Source organism: Diospyros lotus, chromosome 14 (assembly GCF_014633365.1).
Source record: "Diospyros lotus cultivar Yz01 chromosome 14, ASM1463336v1, whole genome shotgun sequence".
Classification (NCBI taxonomy): Eukaryota; Viridiplantae; Streptophyta; class Magnoliopsida; order Ericales; family Ebenaceae; genus Diospyros; species Diospyros lotus.
The window spans coordinates 35846685-35873988 of NC_068351.1; the positions used below are offsets into that span (position 1 = coordinate 35846685).

At 35.4% G+C, this 27304-nt stretch overlaps 2 protein-coding genes across 4 annotated transcripts; one reads left to right on the plus strand and one right to left on the minus strand.

Moving 5' to 3' along the window:
* Positions 1 to 2886: 2886 nt before the first annotated feature.
* Positions 2887 to 19747, minus strand: LOC127789969 (uncharacterized). The gene is made up of 8 exons (XM_052319104.1): positions 19603 to 19747; positions 18410 to 18705; positions 13725 to 13796; positions 13062 to 13129; positions 7107 to 7263; positions 6385 to 6474; positions 6205 to 6294; positions 2887 to 3370 (listed from the first exon to the last, which is right to left on the minus strand). The coding sequence occupies exons 2-8, from the start codon at positions 18680 to 18682 to the stop codon at positions 3200 to 3202; spliced, it is 921 nt and encodes a 306-aa protein (XP_052175064.1). The 5' UTR covers positions 18683 to 18705; positions 19603 to 19747; the 3' UTR covers positions 2887 to 3199.
* A 1488-nt stretch (positions 19748 to 21235) lies between these two features.
* LOC127791124 (protein EMBRYO DEFECTIVE 514-like) lies at positions 21236 to 25817 on the plus strand. Of its 3 annotated transcripts, none has more exons than XR_008020867.1 (3): positions 21236 to 21703; positions 25193 to 25536; positions 25652 to 25817. XR_008020867.1 is itself a non-coding variant. In XM_052320911.1 (3 exons), exons 1-3 carry the CDS (start codon positions 21278 to 21280, stop codon positions 25472 to 25474), a joined length of 666 nt encoding a protein of 221 aa, XP_052176871.1. In that variant the 5' UTR covers positions 21263 to 21277; the 3' UTR covers positions 25475 to 25817. The 3 variants fall into 3 exon arrangements, 2 of the variants coding, with proteins under 2 accessions (XP_052176870.1, XP_052176871.1); XM_052320911.1 differs by having other exon boundaries at positions 21263 to 21352; positions 21395 to 21703; positions 25193 to 25817; XM_052320910.1 differs by having other exon boundaries at positions 25193 to 25817.
* The last annotated feature ends 1487 nt before the right edge of the window (positions 25818 to 27304 follow it).

A 27304-nucleotide genomic window follows, 5' to 3' on the forward strand; every position in this document is an offset into this window, starting at 1 on the left:
AAGGCCCCAAATTTTAAAAATTTGTAATATATATATATATATTAAAAAATTAAAGGTGAACATAGTTTAACTTATATTATTTTTTTAATAATAAATATTTTATTAAAAAATTAAATACAAAACATTATAAATTTTTTTAACTTTCATTCATTTTTCAATTTTTAACCGTTGTTTTCTGTGTTCCCAAATCCCATAATCCATATCCCAATATCCCATAAAATCCACTTTCTCTTCCCAATTTTTTCCTCTTCCCCTCCTTCCCCTCTCTCTCTCTCTCACTCATAAAAGTGAACATAGTTCAACACATATTTATAGAATAAAACGTTGCTCATTATTGATGAATTTTATCTTTTTAATGCTATCAATTTAATATTTTGTTTTGTTTTATTTTCTTCTATAAGAGAATCATAAATGTATAATTTTTTCCTCGCAATAACCTTTTTAGAGTTTTAAGAAAAATTAGTTTTGTTTTTCTTTGTTTATTGTAGTAAGTTGTTTGACTTTTTTTTTTTTTTTTTTTTTATCTCTGAGACATTATATTTTAGTTAAAAATTTATTGTCATTAAGAGATTATTATATTTTGTAGTTGATTGAATTTTAACTTTTTTTTTAATAAAATGATTAAATGTTGGTGTAAGAAAATATATTATTTATTTTTTATAAAAAAAAATGAATATCCGAAGACTTCCACAAATCTTTTTGCCTAAGGCCCAACTTCATTAGGCCAACTCTACTTTGAAGTAATGCTGAGCTTAACCCACACAAAGCTAAAGTGGCCTGAAAAGACATTTGTTGCCCCAATGAGCAAAGAGCCTTGGGTATCAAACCCCTTTACATCTAGAATCAGTCATTGATGGTCAAACTTATTTGGCGTGTGCTACAGGCTAATCAAGAATTCCTCTAAACTTGGTGGGTGCATTCATATCGACGTAGGGGGCAATGGTTTTGGCTTCTTCATACCCCTTACTCATGTCCATGGTATTGAAGAAAGCTCATGTCTTCATGTTGTGTGGTTCAAAGATATTTCAAGCGAAAAATCAAGAACAGGCAATTGGTTTTTCTATGGCATGATAATTGTCATCCATTGGGTATTCTGATGGACTGATTTTCGAGTCAGCTTACTCAGCAGGCATTGATATCTTCTGAAACTCAGGTGTGTGATTATTGATAATGGAACTTAGAGATTGTCGTTTATGATTAATGCCTCCTTAGATGCTATATGAGATTCCATGCCTTTCTCACCTATGGTGGATCGGCCTGATCTCCTTCAGTGGCTTTCGATGAAGAATGGTATCTTTTTAGTAAGATAGGATTTTAAGGCCTTGCCTTTTCAGAGGGATATGGTGCATTGGTGCAATTTTGTCCGACATAGCTCACAGATCCCAACATTTGCCTTCATTCTTTGAATGGCTATTAAGGAGCGATTGTCAACTCTTGATCACCTCAATATTTACTTGTCTTGCAAAGTGGTGTTTCTTATGTCACATAGCTGTAGAAAGGCATAGTCACCTATTCTTTGAGTGCTCTTATTGGAAGTGAATTGTCATCCTCTTCCAGATATGGGCTAAACTTGGATAGCCCTGACGTCGATGGGATTGAGAGGTGCATTGGGCCTTTAGAAAAGGGAGTGGCAAATGTCCGTGGGGAGTTGGGCAACCATCTTGTTCTTCAAGGGGTGGTCTACTATATTTGGCATGAGCACAACAACTGATGTTTTCGTGGTCAAAAACATTTGACAAACCAGTTGGCTTATCTAATCTAAAACGTTGTTTGGATGTGTCTTTCTACTATTCAGTTTTTCCAAACTCTTTAGCGGTTGACATTGATCCACTTATGGCACATTTCCCCAAGTCATCTTAAATAATCTATAATTATTATATATTTATTTATTTATTTAATTTTTTTTTTTTTTTTTTTTGGGGGGGGGGGGGGGGGGCTTTATGCCCTTAGAGTCCTTGTTTTCTATGTTTTTGTATTGTTAGTTTTTTTTGTGTTTTTTTTTTCTTGCTCGAGATATGCCCTAGCGATGTATGTGTACAATTTCTCTTTTTTTATATTATGTATTTCTCAGTTATAGATAAAAATAAATAAAAAAAAGGCTAAACTAGAATGTGGTAGTCTATCTCCCTCTTTGAATCTTTAGTTACCTTATATGCCTCCACACAAGCATCGTACATATTCACGGTCTTCTAAAAACGGGGGCAAATTCAACAACTATTGATGATGACAAGCAAGCATAGGGGCAAGAACAAGGCAAAGATCTAAGCAAGCAGAGGTGACTATGACGTGGGTGTTTGATATATGTATGAATGGAGGCGAAGTTGAACGACTTTGAAGATAAAAGCCCTTCTCACATATGGTAAAAACTCATGGGACCTTGGCAAAAGGACTTGGGGTTCCCTCTTTCTTACAATAATTAACAACGGTTGATATCCAGACTCTCATGAGCATGAGGCTTGCTTTGCACGTGGCGATGCTAAAGGATGGGATCGTATTGTGTTGTTGCTATCAATGACGAAGTTTGGTTACCACTATTGCTTTGATTTGAGCTGGCATGGCTCCAAGATGTTCTCATGTTATTGTGCTTCTGCCAGTTTCTTTTGCTGCAATCACACCATTTAGAGTGGATCTATGAGGTCGGATGCATTTTGCCCTTCCCATGCAAGTTTTGACCCGTTGTGGTCACCTACTTCCCTTTACTGGAGACATGTAGACTAACTAGTTTAGTCCATCTTTCCCTTTACTGGAGGACAAGTGCCCTAAATCATCCAACAATTGGAAACTTCAATCATAAATGCAAACATTTTGTTGCTGGCTTTTGTCTCTCAAAACCGGACAGCATCACTTCCAGCTGAGTGAGTATAGTCGGCTATTTGGATTTTAACATCACTTCTTCAAAGCTATTATTATTAACTCTCCATTACCATAAATTTTCCCAACCAGCAACAGTTGCTCCTCGGGTTTGCAATATTTATGTACAAGTTCTTGTTCTTTTCCTTTAATCACCAGAAACAAACGTCAAGCTCTTCCAGAAAGTAAACAAACAAGGCAACAAGACAACTTGAGATATGAGACACCCATCTAATTTTGCTTCTCCACTCTAGTCTCCAGCTTATGTTTAGACAATACGAATGGTACACTCAGAATGGGACCGTGGTCCACACATCATCATCTAAGTTTTGGGGTATTTCATATGTTGTTATTGAAGAGGATCTAGATTGGGAGCCACTGCCGGTGCTGGTGCTGGTGTTGGTGTGGCTGCTGGTGCTGCTGCACTTCCTGGTGGCGCTATCACGAATTGCAAGCCCCGGCGCTGGCCTGCTTGAATCATGAAGGTAACTTCGGCTGCTGCAAGTGCTGCTGCTGCTTCCTGATTTAACCAAAATACATTAGAGAATTAAATGATGGTTCATTTTTTCATTGTCTTGTACAACACAACCGGGGAGCTCATCGTTTCAGTACTCAGATGCATGAAATAATTGTAATTAACTGCTAAAAACCCCTGTTCTATATCTGCCAATGAAATAGCTATATTTTATATTCATGTTATTAGATAGGGGTGACCAACGATCACCTCCTCGCGCTTCTATATCTGCCATCAGAACACGGACTTCAACACGTAGTTAAACAGGTCCGTACGCAATTACACGGCCATGACAGAACTGGATAAAACTTCCAGAGTAAATAAGTTGATATTCTTAGATGCAACTAAGGGCCTGTTCTCTTTGTCGTTTTCGGCCCGTTTTGAGTTTTCAATTTCTCAAAACACTGAAAACGCGTTTACTTTGTTATTTTCAAAAACGCATTTTCGAAAACAAGAAAAAAATTTGTAAAGGAAACCCAAAACAACATTTTGTTGTTTTGGGTGTTTTCAGTGAAAACCCACCTAAAACACCAAAACGCGGAAAACGCGTCCCCCCTCCCCACTGTGCAAACCGACTTCAAAGACCAGATTTATCCTCTCTCATCTCTTATCCCCTCTTCTCTTCTGGCTGTCGACCTCATCTCTTCCCTTTTGCTCGTCGACTGCCACTGCCATCGCTATCACCGCCGTCAACCGCCACCGCCATTGCAACCACAGCTGTCGATCGCCACCGCCACTGCAACCCCTTGCATCGCATCCCCCGTCAACCGCCCCCGGTCTCCTTTCTCTTCTCTTCTGGCCCGCCACCGCCATCGCCATCACCGCCGTCGACCGCTTTTGCGACCATCGCCGCAAACCCTTGCATCGCGTCCGCCTTCGACTGCCCCCCATCTCTTTTCTTCTCTCTTTTTTTTCTGGCCCGCCATCGCCATCACCGCCGTCGATCGCTTCCACTTCCGCCACCACCACTGCAACCACTGTCGTCGACCGCCCCCTATCGCAAACTCTTGCAAGCCGTCCGACTTCATTGCCCCCAACCGTTCGACATCACCGCCCCCCCAATCGCAAATTGCAAACCCTTCTGCAATTTGATTTTCTGTGTTTTGTTTTGTTTTATTTTTTTGTTTTATTTTATTTGAATATTAAACTAAAAATGTAAAATGATTTTTTTTATATTAATTTTTTTAAAGATATTTTTAAGATTTTGGATTATACCTATGATAAATTAATATTATGTTATTTTGTAATTTTAGTCATTTATTAATAGATGTTTAAAATTTATTATTAGATTTTAATGTTTAAAGTCTGATATTTTTAAAGATTTTAAATTTTTTTGTTATTCTGTTATTAGTTATCAATTGTATTATAGGTTAAAGTCTTTTGAATTAAATTTATAATTTATTAATAAATATTTATAATTTGCTTTGAATCAAATTTATTAAATAAAATATCATAAAATATTTTTTTTCAAAATCTCGAAGAGAACGCGTTTTCTAATTTTTAGTTTTGAGAAACATTTTTTCAAAATGACAAAAAGAACGCATTTTCAATAATCCCAAAACAGACACTCAAAACACAAAACTGAAAATGAATTCAAAACTCAAAACTCAAAACTGAAACACAAAGAGAACATCACCTAAATTTTCATGGGCTGAAAACAGCTGTTAAGATTTAAGGGTAACAAGTTTGCAACCGTGTACATGCACCAAATAAAACACAACAAAACGCAAACATATTAATTACAAAATAATTGCACCATGTTTGAATCCTAAGGCTTCATCTTTTCCCAGGAAAATAATTTACTGGTTATAAGTTTGCTTGCTTATGCATACAACTCTGTTATTACTAATCTTTCCCTATACAATTAAATGTGTATTATTACTAATTTTTCCGCATATAATCAAATGTCTATGAGCACTCCTCGTATATGAAATCATTTTTTTTATCATGCCTCAAATTTCCTTTTTCCAAGATCCCAAATTATATAGTAAAAAAACATAAAAAGTTAAGTGGCAAGACAAGCACCAGCATCTCATGCAAAGGCTTCATTTGTTGTCCAGAAAATAAGGTTGCGTTCTCTTTACTATTTTTAAATCATTTTTAATTTTCAATTTTCTAAAATATTGAAAACGCATTCTCTTTACTGTTTTTAAAAATGCATTTTTGAAAACAAAAAAAAAATTGTAAAGAAAATTAAAAACAACAAAAAGTTGTTTTGAGTGTTTTCATCCAAAACAAACTCAAAACTCAAAACATATTTATTTATTCATATTTTATTATTATAATGGAAAAAAATATTATAAAATTCATTAACTTTAAAATGTATATATTTTTTTAATAATATATTAATATTAAATATTTATAATTTACTTAATAATCAAATTTATTGAATAAAATATCATTAAAAAAATATTTTCAAATTTTCAAAAAGAACGTATTTTCTAATTTTCTGTTTTGAAAAATAGTTTTTCAAAATGACAAGAGAACGCGTTTTCAATTTTCTAAAAATAGACTACCAAAACAGAAAACTGAAAATGAATTCAAAACTCAAAACTGAAAATTAAAAAGTAAAGAAAACGCAACATAAGCTACACTATGTTATCACTAATTATTCCCCATATAATTGAATGCCCATGATTAGGCCACGAGTACTCCAATACAAATCGAATCCTTATTCTATGCAAGAGAAATAATCAGATTTTCCTGTAACTGACCCTATTCTTATCCCTCACTAAAATAGCAACACGCAAATATTTCATCAATTTTTGCCCCGAGAAGAAGAGATGGCAGAGCTGTAGGAAAGAAAGGAAACAAGTTCCTGTGAAGGAGTCTCTACTAACCTGTCTCTGCCTTCGACGCTGCAGTACACTGATAGCCCAGGCCATGATGTAGCATGGTAGAAGAAAACCAGCAGCCCGCAGCAAGAAAAGCTGTCCACAATTAACAATTTTATGTTCGTGCAACCTCAAAAGTAAATGCATGCTACAATGCCAAAACATAGAAAAGAAAGTTCCACTTACAGTGAAAAAGGTAGAAATATCGTCGTCATCGTCGTCATTATCACCACCACCAAACGTTAGGGCATGCCTCAAGAGTAGAAGAGCCATTAACTGCAAAAATTAGAGAAAGAAGGATAGTGAAACAATGCTGGAAGATAATTAATCAATCAAAGAGCTTCAAAGAGAATACATTATGGGCCTTTCCAATAGCACAGTATCCTGCCACCTAAATCTAAAGGGAATATATGGACCCACTACTCAACTTAATAGAAGAAAAACAAAAAAAAGGGGGGCAAAACATGGGGAAGAAGGATGAGAAAGCTTGAGAGGGATGATTAGAAGTTTCAGAACAAGATCATCTGAAAAGCTTCAGACATTTGAAATTAAATGCTGTCTTCTGAAATATAAGTAGATTTGTACAGATATTGGAACATCAAGGTTCTATTTTTCATTATTGGTAAATCCAGGTGGGAAGGGTAGAAGGAGTGCATTACAAAAGACATCTGCTATATGTTATTTGAGAATGAGTATCAGCAGCACTTGTTAGATGAAATGGTAAATTCAAGGTCAATGTCCACTAATTGACAGTAGTAAAAAAATGAACTGTCATGCATCTTTTGTTATATATAGAAACACATTCTCAAAAGAACAGCATATATTTTTTCTCTTTCTTTTTTTTTTTCTGTAAATATTTCTCTTTCTTGCCCCCACAATATTTATGATTATGCATCAGATGAGCTTACAATCAGAGCAGTAGAGCGGCAAAATGCAGCTCCACTTGCATTGGTATCAGCATATTCATCATATTCGGCCTCCAGATGATGTTGTTCTGCTGCTGCCACTGCCAAAAGCCGAGTGTCATGCAGGTCCAGAGGAGAACCAGAAATTGTCCAACCCTCACTGTGAGGTAAAACAATGAAATTAAGGAATCAACACTGAAGCATATGATTATATATAACCATGCAGAATATAAGAGTAGTTTTAACAGACCCTTTTTTTTTTTTTTTTTTTTTTTTGGCAGAGGGACCAATGATCAATGATTCTGGAGTTATTTTTGTGGTTGTCAGGAATCTCAATAAAAGGAAATTTCAAGGATAGTGGCACAAGCAGGTGTACTTTATGGTAAAGAGTAGTTTGGAATTAGTAAAAACGGTTGTGGAGATGCGCACAACACAGAAAAGGTGGTAAATAAGAAACAGTTCAATGCAAGATAGAAAAAAGATTGTACCAGTTAAGAAACTAAAGGTGGCATCAATTAACAAACTGGTCATGTAAAATCAAACTAAAATGGCTGAAGGTAGATAAATCACAAAAACAACCAAGTGATTTAACTGAAGATAGGAAGCCGAAAGGGGGCAAAGAAAAGAGATAAAAAGAATGTCATATAAAGAGGGAAAAAAAAAACAATTTTAGTGTCATGTTCCCAAGGGTACAGTAGTAATAGATAATAGATGTATTCCTTTGTTTGTATCTGCTGTAGTTTGCATTGAACCAGTTGTACTTAGAAGTAGATGGCAGTTGTACCTAGAAGGCAACAGCCCTCAGTTATACTTGGTTTGAATATTTGGCAGCCCTATTGGCGCCAAATCACAGCTATCTGGATCAGCATATAAAACTGATCCAGCATAACTCATAGGCATGAATGAATACATTTGAAATATTTCTGATTTCTCTCTTCCAAATTCTCTCCATCTTATCTCTTGATCTTTCCCTCCCTCACCTCCTGTTCTTCTAATTCTCCCTGCACTTCTGCCAAATTTCCCCCCTAATTCTTCCAATTTTCAATCCAAACCCTAGGCTAAACCCTAAGTAGATGACAATTGGTATCAGAGTTAATGATTCTCGGCTATGATTTCGTCAAATCCTATTAACTGACCCAATGAAGCAGAGTTCGGCAATTTTGGCAGCAAAGCAGAGGCAGGCGAATTTTGACAATATAGGCCGCGATTGTAAGCGATCTAGGAGTGAAGCAACATCCGACTAAATCTCAGGAAGTTACGACTGAGAAAGTGGTCATAACGGTCAATTGTCGGCAACTGCAGTGGACTTAGGCGACTCAAGCAGGAGAGTTTAAAGGAAGTTACGTGATTGAGGCAGCAGGGCTTGAGGCGATCCTATCGATTCTGACTAGACAGGGTCACAAAGCAAATCCAGGTGAATTGCGGCAGTTGTTCCCTAGCAACGGGATCCAAGTCGTTGCATGTGATAAAGGCGAGCAGCCCAGGCGATTCCAATGGTCCAATGAATTCAACAAAATCGAAAGTTCTAACAATTGACCAAGCCAACTTCCAGAAACGATCACAATCAGAATTTGAATTCCGAAGCAACTTGAAGTAGTAGAGATTCAAAATTTGATTTGCGTACAGGAGATGAGTGATTCTTGGAATTCGATTCTGATGCATGGAGGGTGATTGAAAGCTGATATTTGTGGCCGAAAGGGGAAGGCGAAGCAGACTAGAAGATTTCCGACCATAGGTACCACTTACGATCACAATCAGAACAATCGTTCTGGGGCTGTGAGTTCAGAAATTCAATGGTGTTCCTATCCGATTTTGAAGAAATCTAAGCCTGATTCCTAGAAGAGAAAATCAGTCACTAGAAGCCAATTCCGATGGTGATTCTAGGCCATGGATAGGTGATCATTTCCGATCTGTTCCTGAAGGTATCAAAGATTGCTCGATCAGCAACAACAGAACCCGTGGACTTCAGCAGCTACAGTCGAGATTCAGGAAGGCGACCTCAACCATTATCAGAACGGATTGAGTGGTGATTTAGGAGATTCTGATTAGAAATCCGACAATTCACAACAGTGAAGCAATGAAGAGAATTCCACAGGTGGTGATTCCCATAGAATTCTAGGCACTATGAGTAAAAGGAAACAAGAGGTTGATTTAGGCTTCGAAATTTAGTTAACTTTGTTCGAAGTGGAAAGGTGAAGTAGAGCGGGTGCTCTTCGGCTATTGAATTGCATTTGAGGCGAGTATAGGAGACTTTTGCAGCAAGCGAGCCAGGAGGTAGAATCGAATCTATTACCTAGCAACGCATTTTGCTGGGGAATTGAAGATCGCTAACTATTGTGAGGCGATTGTTTATCCTAGGCGACTACGGTGAAGCAGAAGAGAAGGTTGACTCGCAGCTGCTTTATGAGAATGTTGTAGTGTGTGTTTAGTAAGAAAAAGCAAAGCATTCCAACGAGTTCAATTGGCCTCAGTTGTTGAAATTGAGACCGATCATAACTGAAGGAGAGAAGTGACACTCGGCTAGGAAGTTGCAGTTGGTTTTGACGGTGATTTCAAACACTTTTACAATCGATCAAGGAAAGCAAATTCAGTTCAACTAACTTCCAACGGTTCATGGCTGGATTCTGAAATTTGAGCAGCTGATTCACGGTCACTACGGGGATTAGTGAAGCTGATCCAGAGGTGAATCAAGCGCTGAGATAGATCGGTCACAAGAAGCAAAGCTGATTAGGTCACAGAAGGTTTTGGATTCACTATGTTCAAAGCTCACGCTCCTTGGGTCTTTGACTTGTCCTACTAGTGAGATTTCTGCCATGGCTAACAATGCACGTGTGAAATAGTTGAAGACTCAATTGCAGAAGAAGAATGCTGCAGTTTCAGTGGTTACAATAGAAATCATGAGGAGTTTAGTTGGAATCAGGAGACATGGGAAAAGAGGCTTGATAATAAGTTTGGTCAAATGCGCGAGGAAATAGGGCGTGCGATACATGAGGAGATGCAAGAGTTTTTCATAATACTGTCTAAGGAGTATCAATTCAGTATCCCAGCTGAATTCTTTTATAAGTCAAGAGGAGATGCTATAGATGATATTCTCGGAAGTCCAGAACAAGAGATGATTGATGTAGTCCATCAAGCGACAGGAATGAATGGAGATGACAGAGACGTTCTGGAGTTTGGAATAAACACATCGGGGTCTTTGGGATCTGAAATTCATCTGGTTTTTCTCAAAGAAATACAGGCTCAATCCATTTCTAAAAACAGCAATGTTGAGATGAATTTTGTTGCAGTGATTGAGAAGTTAGAAGAAGGAATAATACTAAGATGCATCTACTGAAAGGTTGCAAAGAGGAAAATGGGAGAGTATTTGATGAAGTGCCTGGTGACTAATGTATGAATTGAAGGATTGGATGGTGTCCCAGATTAGAATTTTGTGAGAAATGGAATTAATCTTGGACTTCTTAAGGATATTGTTCCATTGTCGTTGATTCCGAATAATGTTGAGGATTCCTTAGCTTCGGTTAAAAAAGGCAATGAGAAAGTGAAGACAACACCAATAGGAGGAAATCTCACTGATCTTAAATAGGGTGACAGGGTTGCTGTCATTTCAAAAGATGGAAGCCAGATTTCAGAAGGTGCAATCCAGCTTTTGATGTTGATTTTAACGAAGGCAACTGACGTCGATGTCTCAAGAGATGTTCTTAAATTGGAGACCAATCTTGATTGGACAGCTATTATAGGAGGTGAATATATTAGGCTTGAACTCAATAAGCTTTCTTCTATTGAAGTTCTGGGTCAGTTTATGCTTGGGATTGATCTTGAGAACCTAAGAACGAAGAAGAAGAAGAGGTCTAGAAGGAGAAAGAAAGAGGGAGGAATAAAATAGATAGAGAAAGCTGAATTGGATAAGAGCAGTGGCCAATTGCTGTAAGTTCTTGAGGACAAGAACTCTCTCAAGGAGGGGGGAATTGTCATGTTTCAAAGGGTATAGCAGTCAGTGAACTAAAACTCGGCCTAGGCGGGGCCGAGGCACTAGGCGAACACTGACCGTCGCAATTGTGGCCTAATCAGCCCCTTTAGGCGTCAGCCTGGCTAATCGGTACCGGGCGACCGCCTAGTAGCGTGAACTGCCTGGCCGATTATGGCCTAATCGGCCGCTTGGGCTGCCTAATCCATTTTATATAAATTGATTATTAGGATTTTTGTTTCCCCTTACTCGTTATCCCTTATCTCTCGTGTCAATTTCCCCTTCTCTCTCGCGCCCACCGCCGCCGACTGTCAAGCTCCATCTCAGCCCAAGGCCGCCGCTGCCTCTAGCTCCATCGTGACTTCCTCACTGTCTTTACACCGTCAAGCTCCATCCTCGTTGCCGCGTCCTTGCTGCGTCAACGACACTGCTACTGTCAAGCTCCATCTCCGCTTCCGCTTCCACTTCCGACCTCTCTCTCTCTCTCTCTCTCGTGTGCGCATTGTTGGGTGTTAGGTTTATTATATTATTTTATTTTATTTTCTATTTATGTGTTAGATATATATATATTTTCTTTTCTATTTATATGTTAAATATATTAGATATATATATTTTTCTATTTCTATTTCTATTTATATGTTAGATATATATATATGTTAGATAAATATATTTTCATGCCAATTTCAACTTTGATTTAATTGAAAATAACATCAAGTCACATCACAAAGTTAGAAAAAAAAAAAACTAACAATTTTCCTAAGCCGCCTAGGCACTAGGCCCCAACCTGGCGTTCGACTAGCGCCTAGCGCGTTTTAGAACACTGATAGTAGTAATAGATAATAGATGTATTCCTTTATTTGTTTCTGTTGTAGTTTGGATTGAACCAGTTGTACTTAGAAGTAAATGGCAGTTGTACCTAGAACGCAGCAGCCTTCAGTCATACTTGGTTTGAATATTTGACATCCCTATTGACGTCAAATCACTGCTATCAGGATCAGTATATAAGACTGAGCCAACATAACTCATAGACATGAATGAATACATTTGAAATATTTTTGATTTTTTTCTTCAAAATTCTCTCCATCTCTCTCTCAATCTTTCCCTCGCTCACTTCCTATTTTTCTAATTCTCCCTACACTTCTGCCAAATTCCCCCCTCATTCTTCCAATTTCCAATTCAAACCCTAGGCTGAACCCTAGGTACATGACATTTAGGAACCCAGCTTTGCTACCATTTTTTGTTGTGATTTTGGAATCACAAGAGAAAGTGATTCTTTATTCCCATTGCTTCGTCAGTAAATGGAATGAGATACAAGTATGACAAATGTTTTTTCTTCTTTACAAGTATGTGAAAGGGATAGATTTTTGTCACAGATATTTAAATCAGACACTTGGATCTTCTAAGTTATATAATTGTTTGGAAAAGAAAAGGTTAAATTGATCGCATGGAAAATTTCCAAGGCCCTTGTGTGGATAAGATACTTTAAAAAATAACACTATCTATTTGTCTTCTTTCAAATTATTATATACTACTACAAATTATATTTGACCTTTCACAACATGTCTATAAAACCCACATCCATACTTAAGATACGTGACCAATTAAGGATTTAAGAAGACCAAACATTATCAACAAATGACCGCGCTTAATACTCTACTTAATCCAATGCAACAATAGTTCTCAATAAGGTGGACTAGATATAAATCAAACATCTAGCTTAGTGAAAGTAAGTGGCTGTCCTTAGACTCAAATTTGTGATTCTCATGCTAGACTTACCAAGCTTGATCAAATGCACAAACTAGCCTCTTAGAAGGCCACTACTATTCCAAAATTAATTGTTAAAAGTTATTAAATTATTAGTTATCAACCAAGAAACAATTTGGCTTCTGTAAAAAAAATAGTTGTTATTTGTCAATTGAATATTTTATAAATGAGTTCAATGAACAACTATTACCCAATACCACAAGGCCAAAAGACTATAAGCTTACACTTGCCTGATATCAATGGCAGCGTCTTCAGATCGAGGTACAGGTGGAGGAACAATATAACCAGGTTCATAAGGCTGTATATTAGAGAACATTTTGTTCAATAAGCAAATATGCTGACTTATAATTCAAACCAATGGAATAATAAATTTATCAGACACAAACTGGGCTGAAACTATTATTTAAAAATACAGAAATATGCTGACTTTAATAAATTGGATTTGACTCAATAAACATCTGAGAACATATTTAGGATGCAAAGTCTGTATTTCATACATACAAAAACATAAATCATTTAAAGGAACTAAATATGACGACGTTATTATCAAAAGGAAACAAATGTTCAATTTCTTGAAGTGAGATAGTGCAGTTACTACATCACAAAGCAACTAGCAGAGGAAGTAAAACAAGAGACTAATGCATCCTGATTAATATGAGGTCAAGTGTGCCTAAGCTAAATGCACAAGATATGCAGCCATCTGATATACAGAGTTTATTAATACCTGTATGTTAGGCAAAATCATCTGAATCAATTTCATATGTGTGCATATCTAATCATTGTCGATTACCCAACTTAACATGCTAGTTCTTGAAATCAAACAAGTCATTTACTTCCTTAAATCCATGCAGAACCCATCATACAAAATATGGAAAGCATGAATGCAGCATTACCTGGTGACAGATCTCACAAGTTATGTCTCCTTTCTCATTGCACCATCGCTGAACACACTTTCTATGAGCAAACTGGACAAAGAAAGTTGTCAACCATCCCAGATAGATAAGCTCAAACCAATATCAGATGTGTTGGCATAATTAGGACCTCATAAAATAAGTTTATAGAAGCTAGAGGTGACTTCAAGATTTCCAAACAAATATGTACATAGAGGTATAATCAAATTGCACATCAATAATCCTTTCCAGGGTCAATAAGCTTGGCAAGAGGAGTATCATCTCACGACAAGCCAAACATTGGATAGCATGCTCCTTCTTGCTTGTCAAATATTGCCAAAACTCCAGTTAATAAAAACCGGAGCTGTTCCATCAAAATCAGTGCTCCAAAAATAAAAATGTGAACAACTGCAATCGTCCATGACAAGCAGGATACAATTATCCAGTCCAACTTTGAGCTGGTAGACTGCCATGGGTATAAGTCTAATGATACTCAACCATACTATATTATATGACAGCTTAAGGAGCACAGAACACATTACATGACTTCAAAATATCAACAGTCAATAGACCCTTAACACAGAAAAACAATTGTATCATGTCAGGCACTTGTTAACAAAAGCCCCAGCCAAATGCTGCCTGTGATAATTAAAAAGTTAAGTACCACATTTACCTAAATAATGCGCATAAGAACAGAAGCATCCCATCCTTGTAAATAAAACATGCATATGCACACTTAAATCAAGACTGAGAACATTTATATAGTTAATTAACACAATTGTGGAATACAATATCATGGCTTCCAGATTTCAAAATTTCTGACATTAAATGCCTTTGCATTCAATTTTAGCTACATGATACTTGAGTCAATGTCCACCAGAGTTTACAATGCATAACCAGAGACAATCACAGAAATATACAAGAACAAGAACAATTATCAAATTTGTTTTATCAGTTCAATAATCAAAGGTGCCTTAGAGAGTGCATTAACAGAGTTTTGTACAGGGACCAACAAACCCTATTTAAGATGATGAAACAGTTAAAATTAAGGAGATAAAAATTAAGAATTTGGGCAATCAAGTAACATATGAATTTGGATGATCTTTCCATTTCACAAAGAACATAAAAAGTTTCTGTTGAGATGAAGCAATAATCTCATCATCCAACACAACTTTGATGGCATTCCTGTGCTGTGAAAGAGTAAAAAATCCATAAGCTTGATGACCTGCAGGAACACAAGTAAGCAAGACAAGAGGATCACATGCATTTCAGTAAGGTGATATCCTTCATACTGACAACATGGCTCATGACTCATCTCCTTGCAAATCCAAGGTTGTGGTTTGATTCCTGACCCAGTAATGCTTGGGTAGTCCACACCATGTCCACACATTTAAGTGAGACGGACTAATGTTGCTGCCAACAAGGTCCTAGCAAGATATGAGAGTGACCAAGTGCACCAGGAGGCAAAACATGGTATTTCCTAATTCCTATTCCCTCTGGGTTCCATTGCAAGTCATGCATGAATAATTTCTTTTCACATCAATTGAAATTTATGCTTGTGAAAAAAGAAAAATAAATGTGTTTTTTAATTATTCCTTATAAGCAAAATCATTTATGTCAAAAATTCTAGAGCTTAGAATGTTGAGGCAAGCCCTTTATTATTCCTTTTGTTTTGCTCATGGGTCAATAGATATATGCTATGAATATGGTTACGAAATGCATGGGATTATTTGATATGAAAGGAATTGTGAAGATCTGTTGATTGATTTGTTATGAATGGAATTTTCAGTACTGATGACTGATACATGGATCCTTGCATATAATAAATGTTTTGAGAGAACCTATGATAGGATATTATAGCTAATGGCAGTCGATGTTAGCCTTGGTACACCATGATATGATCCCAGATAGCAGGGGCACCACTAACCTTGTGTATCAGCCAACACATGGAACAGTATTTACTTTGGCATGGGTGTGACCAATGATTACTGTTATAAGGATCCATTTTCCTTAGTGTACTCCAATTGAAAATAAAAATTATTGGTTTTTATGTTTAGATATGGAAAGAAAATAATTTTATTGAAAATAAAAAAAAAAAGTTTATTGAAAAGAATTTTCTTGAAATCGAATTTTATATTTTATTTATGAAAAAGTAATTTTTCTTGTATTTATTTCATGAAAAAGCTTATTACTTGTCCTGATTCCCCCAAAACATATGCTGTCTATTCACTTGGTTTTGACTCATTATAGATACTTAAAAAATATATACTACAATTCAACTGTGGAACCAACAGATCAGACAGTTTGAGTAACTTGATCAAGTTCAGCTTAGTTTAGCTTGGCTTAGTTATGTCCCTTTGGAAGATCCCACGTTTGTTCTGGTGAGCATTAGATATTCTCTTAACATTGATATTCTTAGTAGTTTGTTCCAGTTATTACACAAATAGTATATAGTATGGACAGTTATTCAGTTTATTTATGGGATGCATATTGTTATGGTTCAGTTATTTTCTACTGTTATTATTACTAAGATATGATGCGTAAATAGGTTTGCTTGATCTTAACGGGCCTATGGTTCACTAAGGGTTAGGGACCAGTCACAGGCCCTCTTTTGGGTCGTGACATCTACTTTGATATGTTTCATGGAGTTCATCTATTACTAGGGTAAATAGGTAAAGGCTTAGAGAAGATTCTTGATGTAAAACAATCATAATTGGAATTTAAATATAATAATTTTTAGTGATAAATTACAATCATTAAAAATACAATATTAGCAATATCGTGAATATTTTATTGATAATATTACTTTTATAACATAATAATGTAGTTATTAATGTTTTAATATAAGAATATAATCATTAACATGATATTACATTATATAACAATTGAACAACACGTCTTATATAACTATTTTGAACACATTTTTAAATTTTTAAGATAAGAAAAAGGTTCTTTAAATTTAACAATTAAAAATATTTTTCAAATTTTCTATTAAAAAAAGGATGCCCAATGTACAAGCCTCCCCACTTTATAATTGTCAAAGGAGGATCAACTTTGTATGTAGTTTTAGCCTTGATTTGCAGACCGCTACGTCTATTCACAAAAGAGTTAACCTTTTCGAAAAATTAGAGATGAAAAACTAAAAAATACTTTCTATAATTAATGTGGTATCCTGACTTACTCTCTTGATCTTGACCTTCAACCCAATCTTCAAGACAAGCAAAGTTTTGTTAATTTTCAATTCTTCTCATTATTTTTCAATTGAGTGGAGGTTGATTGAAATTTGGATTTACTCTATTAATGTGCTCTTCCAAGGTCTGCATCTTTCAAATCAACTGAATAGGCAAATTTTAAGATGATCTGTTGCTTTTATTCTCAATAAACAAATGATTGAATCCCATAATAAACTCAACAATTTTATATGCTTATGAGTCTAAGACATTGATAATCTATCTCATTAGGCATTAAAAAGAGCACAGAAGCTTTCTTCAAAGAAATCCAAAAATAACATATTGAGCCTTAAACCAACTACATGTTGGGATCAGCTATCAGATCTCTGATCTGACACCGAATTCTCACTAATCGGATGTGATCCAAGAGAATTATGTGAGGGAATTAAGACAAACATAGAAGGAAATGAAGAGAGGGAGAGAGAGAGAGAAGATTGAGGGAGATTCAAATGAATTTCAATTGAATTTTCCAGATGTCTCCTGGCGGATAGGATCAATCCTTTATATACTGAGTCCCTGCGCCTTAAGTCCCGCCAAAACCAGAAAAAAAAAATACAATTGCATATAGCTTTAACTAGGTACAAGTCATATTATCTATAACTACCCACGTGTGTAAGTCACTACCCTCACGTGTAAGTCATCCAAGTCATTGGCACATGACATCGGCTATATGAATCTAGCTCACCAATCATCTCTATTAATTGGCATTTCTTCCATAAAACTATCATAACCCACGTCATAATTGAGATTTTCTCACCAAATTTTTCTTAGTCTTCTTCTATCTTTTTTGCTAAAGGTTTCCTCCATCCCATCCACTCTCCTCACAGTAGCCTCTACCGCTCTTCTTTTCACATTATCAAACGATCTTAACATCGTTAATATGAGCCATTCCAACCTTAGTATGAATAACCACATGTTTAATTCTATCCATTTCTAGTATATTTACTGTAATGATCTCATCTTTGTTACGCTCATTTTTGCACTTATTGGTGTTTATGACCCAAAATATTTTAACTAATAGTTTTGGGGGATGACTTGACTTTCAAGCCTCACCATGTTACCATACATATATTTTTACTAAACTTACTCATGTATTCAATTTTCAATATGCTCAACTTAAAACTTTTAGATTCTAGGATGTTCCCCCATATCTTAATCTTAGTATTCATGTCTTCTTTTATCTCATCCACTAAAACAATGAAAACAAAAAGAAATAAAACAATTTTAAAATTAATACATCTTAAGGCATATTTAAAAATTATAACTATCAAATAAAACAAAAGGATGCTATGATGATTTTTACTATTCCAAAGTTGACACTAAAATGCCAACAGAACACAGCCAAGCAAATAAAAACTGGTTTAGGTTAAAAACATATGTGAAAGACTGAAAGTTTATTAATAAAACTCAATGCAGGAAAAACATAAAATTAGCACTTAGAACCATAGGAAAGGATACCTTCAAACTGCCTCTACAAGCACAAGGTATCTCCAGATTTTGGACACTATCCTCCTCCTGGCAAATGCGGCACTCCACCATCTGAATAAGTGGCTCTTCTTCATCGTCTCCACCATGTTCCTCCACATCCTTGATTTCAATAGAGGTGGTTGGATCAGCCATATGAGAGCAAGAACCATCTTTAGATGATCCTGGGGTCTCACTGGCTTCTAGTGATTGAAATGATTTGGGTGTAATGAGGTGGTCAACAGACAGGACTAGATCGTCCCCCATCACTATTCTTACAGAAGAAATTCCTGATTCACCAAAATATCATTCATGACCCATTTAGAAGCAAACAATTAGGATAATACCACAAACATAATGTACAGATTAAATTGAAAGCATTTTTGGTATAAGAGAAAAGAATAGAATAAATGGCTTTATGCTTTCCCTAGTCTTGTTTGGTTAGCAAAATAAAATACATAAGTTTTCAAGATTTACCAAAAGCACTCTTTAAGTTTTTCCCAGAAACTTTGAGGAAAATTAAGTTATAAAAAAGTAGACGTGCCTAAACAAGCTCGATATTTTGTTATTTCCTTTCTCTTCACTCTCTGTCCAACCAAACAATAGGGGGAATATTCTTCCCTTTCTCTATTGTCTATCCTTGTCGTCTCCTCCCATTCTCTTCACCGAATATAGCATGATTAATCCAAATGACAGCATTGAGCTCAGCTAAGCAGGAACATTTTGCTAATTGACACAATCATACAACAATAAAAATTGGACTGAAGTTCTATTACCCTAAATTCGTATACTGAAAATAATCCACAATATTAAATTTCGTTTCCTCTTCTCATATCCTTGCAAACAAAAGTTTCGGCTCAACCCCATGAAACAGGGTATTGCCGGTTGAGTGAAAATCCAGGGAAACCGTCGCTATCATCAAACCGACAGAACAAAAAAATCTTCCAGTTTTCCATTAACTCTATCTTTCGCCGGTTTCTCAGCAACCGAGCAGCACAAAAATAAAGCATTTCCCAAGAAAGATAAAACCCCGAAAGACTTCGATTTTACGGTGCAGAAAAGGGAGAACCAGGAAAAGAAACACAAATGCCAACCATTAGGTTCAACATATAACCCAGAAAATCACGATCGAAACCAGGATAGAAACTGAGAACGGATTCAGAGCGTGAGAATCGAATCGAAAGTACCTGAAAACGTAAATCAATCTTCTTGGCGTCTGCGAGAGCTTTGAACAGGTCTTGATAATGCCGCGACCTCTTCTTCTCTGAAATTGATGACAGATAGTCAGTAGATACCCAAAGAGATAGGGCTAATTACGTGGGCCAACCTCTAACTATCACTCTTCATCATTTTATCCCCTAAACTAAAATATAATACATTTTGCCGCCTCATTTCATTTCATTTTATTTTATTTTATTTTTTCATACATTCCTAATTTACTTATCTATCCCTCGTTCTTATAAAATATTTAAAAATATCACTTTCAAGACATAAATCGAGCTATCAAATAAATAATATACTGATATTAATCTGATGGATTACAAGTACAATTCTTACCCTGTACAATAATCAAATACCCAATCTATGATTTACATTTCTTGACGTAATCAAAAATACAAATATCGAAAGCCACACAAAAATAATTATTATAAAATATTTAAAAATATCTTTATATTAATTAAATATTATGGACCTTTTATACATTATCATTTAAAATTATGAAGTTAGCCTAAATAACATTAACTCTTATATTCAAAAGAAAAGATAGTTACATGATAAAAATAATAATTAAAATAAAAAAGTATGTATTTTTGCTAAATTAATATTAATAAGAATGGCATAGAAATATTTAATTAAAAACCATAAATTTATATAATAAATGTTTGTTAAATTGAATAATAAGATAGTATCAATATAAGATTATAAACATTTTTATCATATTATTTGTTAAATTTTTTAAAATGTACAGAGTTATTATTTTTTAATCAAAATACAGGTTAAAAAAAGTGAAGTATAAAAAGTATTACAAACAAAAATATTATCTATTATATTTGTTAAATTTATTTAAAAATAAGTCATGTGAATTATTATCTTTAATTGTTTAAATAAATTAATCTCTTATTCCTCTAAATAAATTTATATTAGACATTATAGGTAAGAAAAAAATGATTTATATATCTCCTAATGCATTCAAAAGAATTAACAAATAATTTGATAAAAATTTTGAAATGTTTCATAATCTTATATTGACTATTCAATATCTTTATTTAGAAAACATTCAAACCTTATATTGATACAACATTATTTTGCTCATTTTAATAAATATTACATGAAAATTATATTTTTTATTTTCATATGTTTGTTAAAATACATATAATAAATAATGAAATAAGATTTTTTTTATTAAAATATCCCTCTTATAATCAAAAAGCTTGAAAGGTTTATGGGATAAGTGCGCATACGAGTCTTTTCCTCTTATTTATAAAATTCAAAATAAATTTATGATAAATATTTATTTATTTGATTTTGAACAGATAAAAAGTTGGTAACTTATTTTTAATATGTCAGATAAATTTAATAAATATAATAAAAAATAATATTTTTTATATTTAATTTTTTTCAACTTATATATAGATTAATAAATATTCCCATAATAAATTAAAAGGGTACAATTTTAAGAAATCACGTGATTGATAAAAAATTATAAAACATACTTTAATTACGGTTCAAAAGCCATAAGGGTAAAACATTCGGGTTCGACCCAAATTTGTTGATCCGACTGGAACTAGGAATCACGGTCTTATAAATAAAGAAGCTAGGGTTTTGCTTCCTACTCTTTTGCGGAGAGATTAGCAATCAATCATGGCCGAACCCTCCTCTGCGACAGAGTCCACCAAGACCCTCCTTGACAAACCATCCGCTCAGGAAGACATGGACCTCGTGACCCCAGGTCCCGCCGCCGCTCAAGAAGACATGGACCTCGTGACCCCAGGTCCCGCCGCCCAAGAATCCAACGGCGGCGATGCAAACACGAAGCTCGCGAGGGACGAGGAAGGAGGGACTGAGGGCAAGGAGGAGGAGGAGGAGGAGACTGTGAAGAAGCAGAAGGTTGAGAAGTCCTCTGAGGAAGATCGACTGGAGAAACTGAAAGGAGAGGAAGATAAACAGAAAGACGGGGATTCGAGCCAGGTCAGCTTAGGTCCCAAGTGTTTCGGGTCATCTGTGGAGATGTTCGATTACTTCTACAAGTTCCTCCATTACTGGACGCCCAATGTCAATGTCAATAAGGTAATGTGTATTAGTATACATGTGTTCGCGAGAAACTTGATACCTTTGTTTATAGTCTCACACGTTCTTCTTTTGATTGTGATTCTTTTCATGGCATGATTTAGTTAAGCTTTATGAGTAATGTATTATGTATTTTCTGACCTAAATATCAGTTGCGGCGATTCTCTGCAATTAATTTGGTAGTTATATTAAGTTATCGAAACACTCTGCTTACTGCACCGTTTTGTTTAACCACTGATTGGATGAGATGTTCATATGACTCTGTGCCTAAACTTTTTTTTTTTTTTTTTGGGATCGTCTGCATGTCTATTAGAAAAGAAAGATTGTACAGGAGAAAAAAAGGGGTCTGGATTTTAACGTGCATGTAGCGGAAGGGCAACTCTACTTATGTATTACGAGTGTGGTGATCTATTTGGAAGTCTAGGCTTTCTGTGGATGTTGGTTTTTGTTTTTTTAGTTCAATTGAGTTTATTGATTAAAAGAGAGAATCCAGACACAAAACAAAGCTACTCAGGAACAGAACAAACTCCTGGCAAACTTATCTAAATTTTTGGAACTGGCAGCACAGCAACTAGCCTCTAACTCAGCTACTTCTAGAGATGCCTAATGGACCAGGTCGTGCATGAGCGGGCTGGCCTGCCAAAAAATCAAGTGTGCCTGCCCTGACCTGACTAAATAAATAGGGCCTTGCCAAGCCCTATCTATTTAAAATTTAAAATTTCAAGATGGTCATATAACATTTAAAATTTGTTAATTTAACAATATATCATATATGTAAATAAATATGAATACATTTGAAATTTCAAATAGATAATCAGATGGCATTATATTTAGTAATTAAAATATTTATAAACAAAATTTTAATTAAAAATAAAATTTACCGACCCAGTGGGCTAAGGAATGACCCTGCATGTGGCCTGGCCACCCCCTCGGAATCAGGTGGCCCAGCCTGTTTCAGTAACAGGCTCGGCTTGGCCTGGCAAGCATGGTGCCGGGCCAAGCGGGAAACTGCCCGGTTTGTTTGACACTTGCACAAATAATCCATTCTTAATTCCCTTCCACCCAATACATCAGCAGTTCTGTTTCCATCTCTATGCATGATTATACACACTCAATTTCTATTCCTTCCCAGTGCTCTGTAATGTCTTCAATAGGGGTTTTAATTGGCCAGTTAGCTCTTCCTCGAGGATTTAAGTAGGCCTAAGCAGTTATCAGAATATCAGTCTCAACACTGCAATTATGTTTATTTGCAGATAAACCAGCTATTATAGCCACTTCAGCTTATACAGCCAGTGTGGAATCAATATTAATTATTACCAACTATTGAAGACAACACTGTAATGTCTTCAATAGGGATTTTGGTTGACATATTACTCGAGTAGATGGTGAGCCTGGGTCCTTGACAGCCAAAGACTTCCTATTGAAGATGTTGGTTGGTGGGTTTCTATTACCTATTTAGGGCCTTGAGGGCGATGAGATTGGGCAAGGTTCAGGGGTGTCTTCTGCATAGATGACCATAGTTACCTAATTGATCAGGATGAGGCGTGGTCAAAGCTAGTCAGAGGTTGGGCCTTAGAATTATATGAATAACCATTCCAAGAAATTGGTTCAGGAATTCATTGAAGAGGAGTTCTGAAGGAGGTTAATTTGTTGCTAAATATTTTTATCTGGATTTAAGTGGGATCATGTATTGTCTTCTGGACTAAAAGATATGGGTATTGGTTTTTGGTGCGCTCAGATTTGATGTGTTCCATAGGGCATGCAACTCTGATGTTCTATTAGTGCTTCTTTTGTTGTTTTTCTGTTTTAAATTTTCAATGGGTTTTATCTTAATTCTTTCATTAAACTACCAAAAAATTTTGAACTTTTACCATGTTTTCAAATTTATAATGACTTCTTATTTTTTTTAATAGTCATGTCTAGCTTTTTTAAATGTTGCAATTATATACCATCTTCACTTTTCTGTGTATTTTTTTCCTTGAAGAGAAGAGATAATGTGAATTTGAGATGTGGAAAATAAGAACTGGGCATGGGTTTCAGGTGAGGCCAAAACCCAATGAGAGAGAGGGCATTGTGTGTTGGTTGGGGGTTTTTTTTTTTTTGGGGGGGGGGGGGGGGGGGGAGTGAGTGAGCCACAGAAATGGACTTTGGCCTGGTGTAAGCACCCTTCTCAAGAACTCAATAATCACTGCTGGAGGAGAAGCCTCCTTGCCACCGTTGCTGGTAAAGGACACCAGTGATTGAAGCTGATTACATTGGAGAAGCACCAGTCATCCACTGCTGCTTGCTGCAAGAATCCATTGAGGGAAAGGAAACCTCACCAGCTGACCCACTGCCGCCTTTTGCGGCAGAGAATCTGTTGAAGACAGCCAATGCTGGTTTAATAACGAAAAAGGGTTACCCACCTGTCAGCTGTTGGCCTCTCTTTCTTTCCTATATCTCATATGTGAAATGTGAAGTGAAACAAAAAAGTTCGTTGAGTTATCTGAAAATGAGCAAGTGCTCTCTCTCTCTCTCTCTCTCAGGCTGTGTTCCTCCTTCACAGTGCCTTATTTGAACACTGTCTGTCTCTCTTATTCTCCTCATATTCCCCGGATCAGTTATTTCATGGTTAAAACTCTATTGGGTTTCTTCAATTTCCCTTCTCTCTCTCTCTCAGCGGCTTGTATAATATATGTGTTAGCCACATTATCTTTGATTTTCCATTTAAACATCCATGTCACTACGAAATGGCAGAAGCAGATGGGAGATAACTACTTTATATAATTAAACAATTTACAAAGTTAGATGTGGCTATTGAAGAAAACTAAAGAGTCATTCTGAATCTGAAAACACAGTAAATGTCCTGTATTCTTTTTTGGTAATTTACCCTTGTTATTAGAAAATGTCATTTTGACGCCATACATTGGTCCTTTGCATCAACAACCACCACAGTAACTATTGAAACAAGTAGAAATGTAGAATGATTATTTGAAAAGGGTTTTACTAGCATGTATACTGCCTTCCTTATATTGATGTATGCAATATATATACGCGTGTGTGTCATTTGTAGATGAGTTTGCTTGTAGAGGGGCAGCCATCTCCTCGTGCATCCAACTATTACACCTTTATGTGTTTTTTTTTATATGTACGGTCTATTTATTTAGAAAGAACAGTGTATCCATATGCATGTTGTGCGAGTGTTGGATAAACTCTCTCCTAGGTTGCATACATTTTGGCTAGAGACTGTAACTTGAGATAATACAAAAATGTGGGCGAGATAATCTCATGTTTTTTTACCTGTTTTTACACGGGAAGTCAATTGGTTGAATTGCTTTATGCGTCAGAACTAGATAACATGTATCTTTGAGTTTGGATTTGATTGCTTGTTTGTTATTCTAATTAATTAGGCTTGTATTAAAAGGGGTTTGGCTTGGTGATTCAGGCAGGCTGCTCATCTGTCTGTCTGTCTTTGATTGTTTGTATTTGCTCCTGTGTTGTGTGTTGCAGTATGAGCACATGATGCTACTAGAATTGCTTAAGAAGGGGCATCCAGAACCAGAGAAGAAGATTGGTTGTGGGATCCTTGCCTTCCAAGTGCGATACCATCCCCAGTATAGAAGCCGCTGCTTCTTTCTCGTAAGAAATGATGAATCAGTTGATGATTTCAGCTTCAGGAAGTGCGTGGATCGCATAGATCCCTTGCCAGAAAACATGCAAATAAAATCTGGCGGTGGCAAGCGAGGACGCGGCGGCGGAAGAGGAGGAGGATGGGCTAAGTCGAGAAAGTGAGAGATGGTATGAGCCTGGGGGGTGTGCACTTGTGGGTGTTGAAGAATAAACGAGACCAGCAGGTGTCGATGTTCTACCTAACCTACCTTACATCATTTTTATGCCTTTCAAAATTTTGAATAGTAATTATGATATTGTGGGTATTTTTGTTGTTTATTTTTTATTTTTTATTGCTAGGGATGTTGGTTATTTGTTACTTGGAGAGAAGTTAATGTGACAAGACAGTCTTTGTGTTACAAAGGGTGGTTCTTCAGCCTCTACAGCATTTGATAGTATTTCATGCGACTATGACTGTTGTTACACACACATATATAATGTCACAGGCTTGGACTTTTTGGTGCAACACTTAGTCTATATGTAAGTGTTGGATACGATGATCTATATCTAACACTCAACACAAGAAGATATATGATCATCCCCGGAGGATTACTGTTATTAGTGAACTCTTTTAACATTTGTTCCTTGAATTAATCATGCACTGTTAAACACACGACTGTTAACTTCTATGCTCTCGTCTTTATTTTATCTGTAAATGGCCATTATTGCTCTTGATATTTATTAAAACTTTCAAATATGAAAAAAAGTATCTTTTTCTATATACATACACATGATGATCATTCATTCGTGTACCGATAATGATTCTAAATTTAAATTTGTTACAATAATCCTAAAAAGAACCCAAAAAATTAAATGTATATATATATATTTAACTAAAACTCGTGCTCTATATGCAGAATAAAGAATATCGTCAACTTAAAAGTCACAAATTTTAATTAAAGATGTTAATGGTATTTTGGGTTTTTGTATAATAATCTTAAACTTTTAAGGGTTGTGAATACAAAAGGAGTTTTTACTTAGTTTTTAGTAACCTCCCCGCGCCCCCCCCCCCCCCCCCCCCCCCACCCCCCCCCCCCCCCCCGCCAAAAAAAAAAAAAAATAAATAAATAAATGATGAATAAATAGCTGGTTAATTAATTAATCATTACTCGTCACTTGCAATAATTAATTGAGCATTGTGAAGGTAAAATTGTAACCTAAGCCATTTAAAACCACTAATAATGAATTATTGCTAGAATAATGTGCTCACTGGTCACTACTGCTCAGCCACCAAGAAAATCCAAATAAATTCAAATTTTTAATGGGCTAATAAATTGCAATAATTATTAGTGTATATTATTATGCTTTTATTATTCTAACTCCCTGCATATTTAACTTTCAGTTCGATGGCAATTTCTACTTCTTTATTATTATTATTATTATTATTATTATTATATATATGCAGTACAGTATGCAGCGGAATGATTAAGCTTTGGCACGTCATGTGTGTAATGTAATGATGGAAGTAAGTAGTAGCCCTGACAGAGCAGAATCCTTAACGATAAGAGTCCAACATCCAACATCTGAAGTTACCAATTTTTATTGTAATTATTATTATTATTATACTTTCTTTTAATATATTAAATCCTTTTAGTAAATTTTCTAATCAATTTACTTGTTTTCCCTAATTTCCCAGTTAATTATTAATTATTATTATTATTATATAATATATTCAAAAAATACTCTTCATATAGAAAAACAGATACCTATTAAAGTGATTTATTTATAATATTTTAAAATATTCTATATTTATTACTCATTAATTAAAAAAATAATACTAATTTTTAAATAATTCTATTGGTTAAGTAAATAATATACAGAATATTACCCTTAATAAACATAATATAGTTAAATATTAAAAATAAAATATATTAAGTATAACCTTTAATTTATATATATTAATAAAATATATGTGTGTGGAGAGCTCCTTTCACACGTGCGCAGAAAACAGCA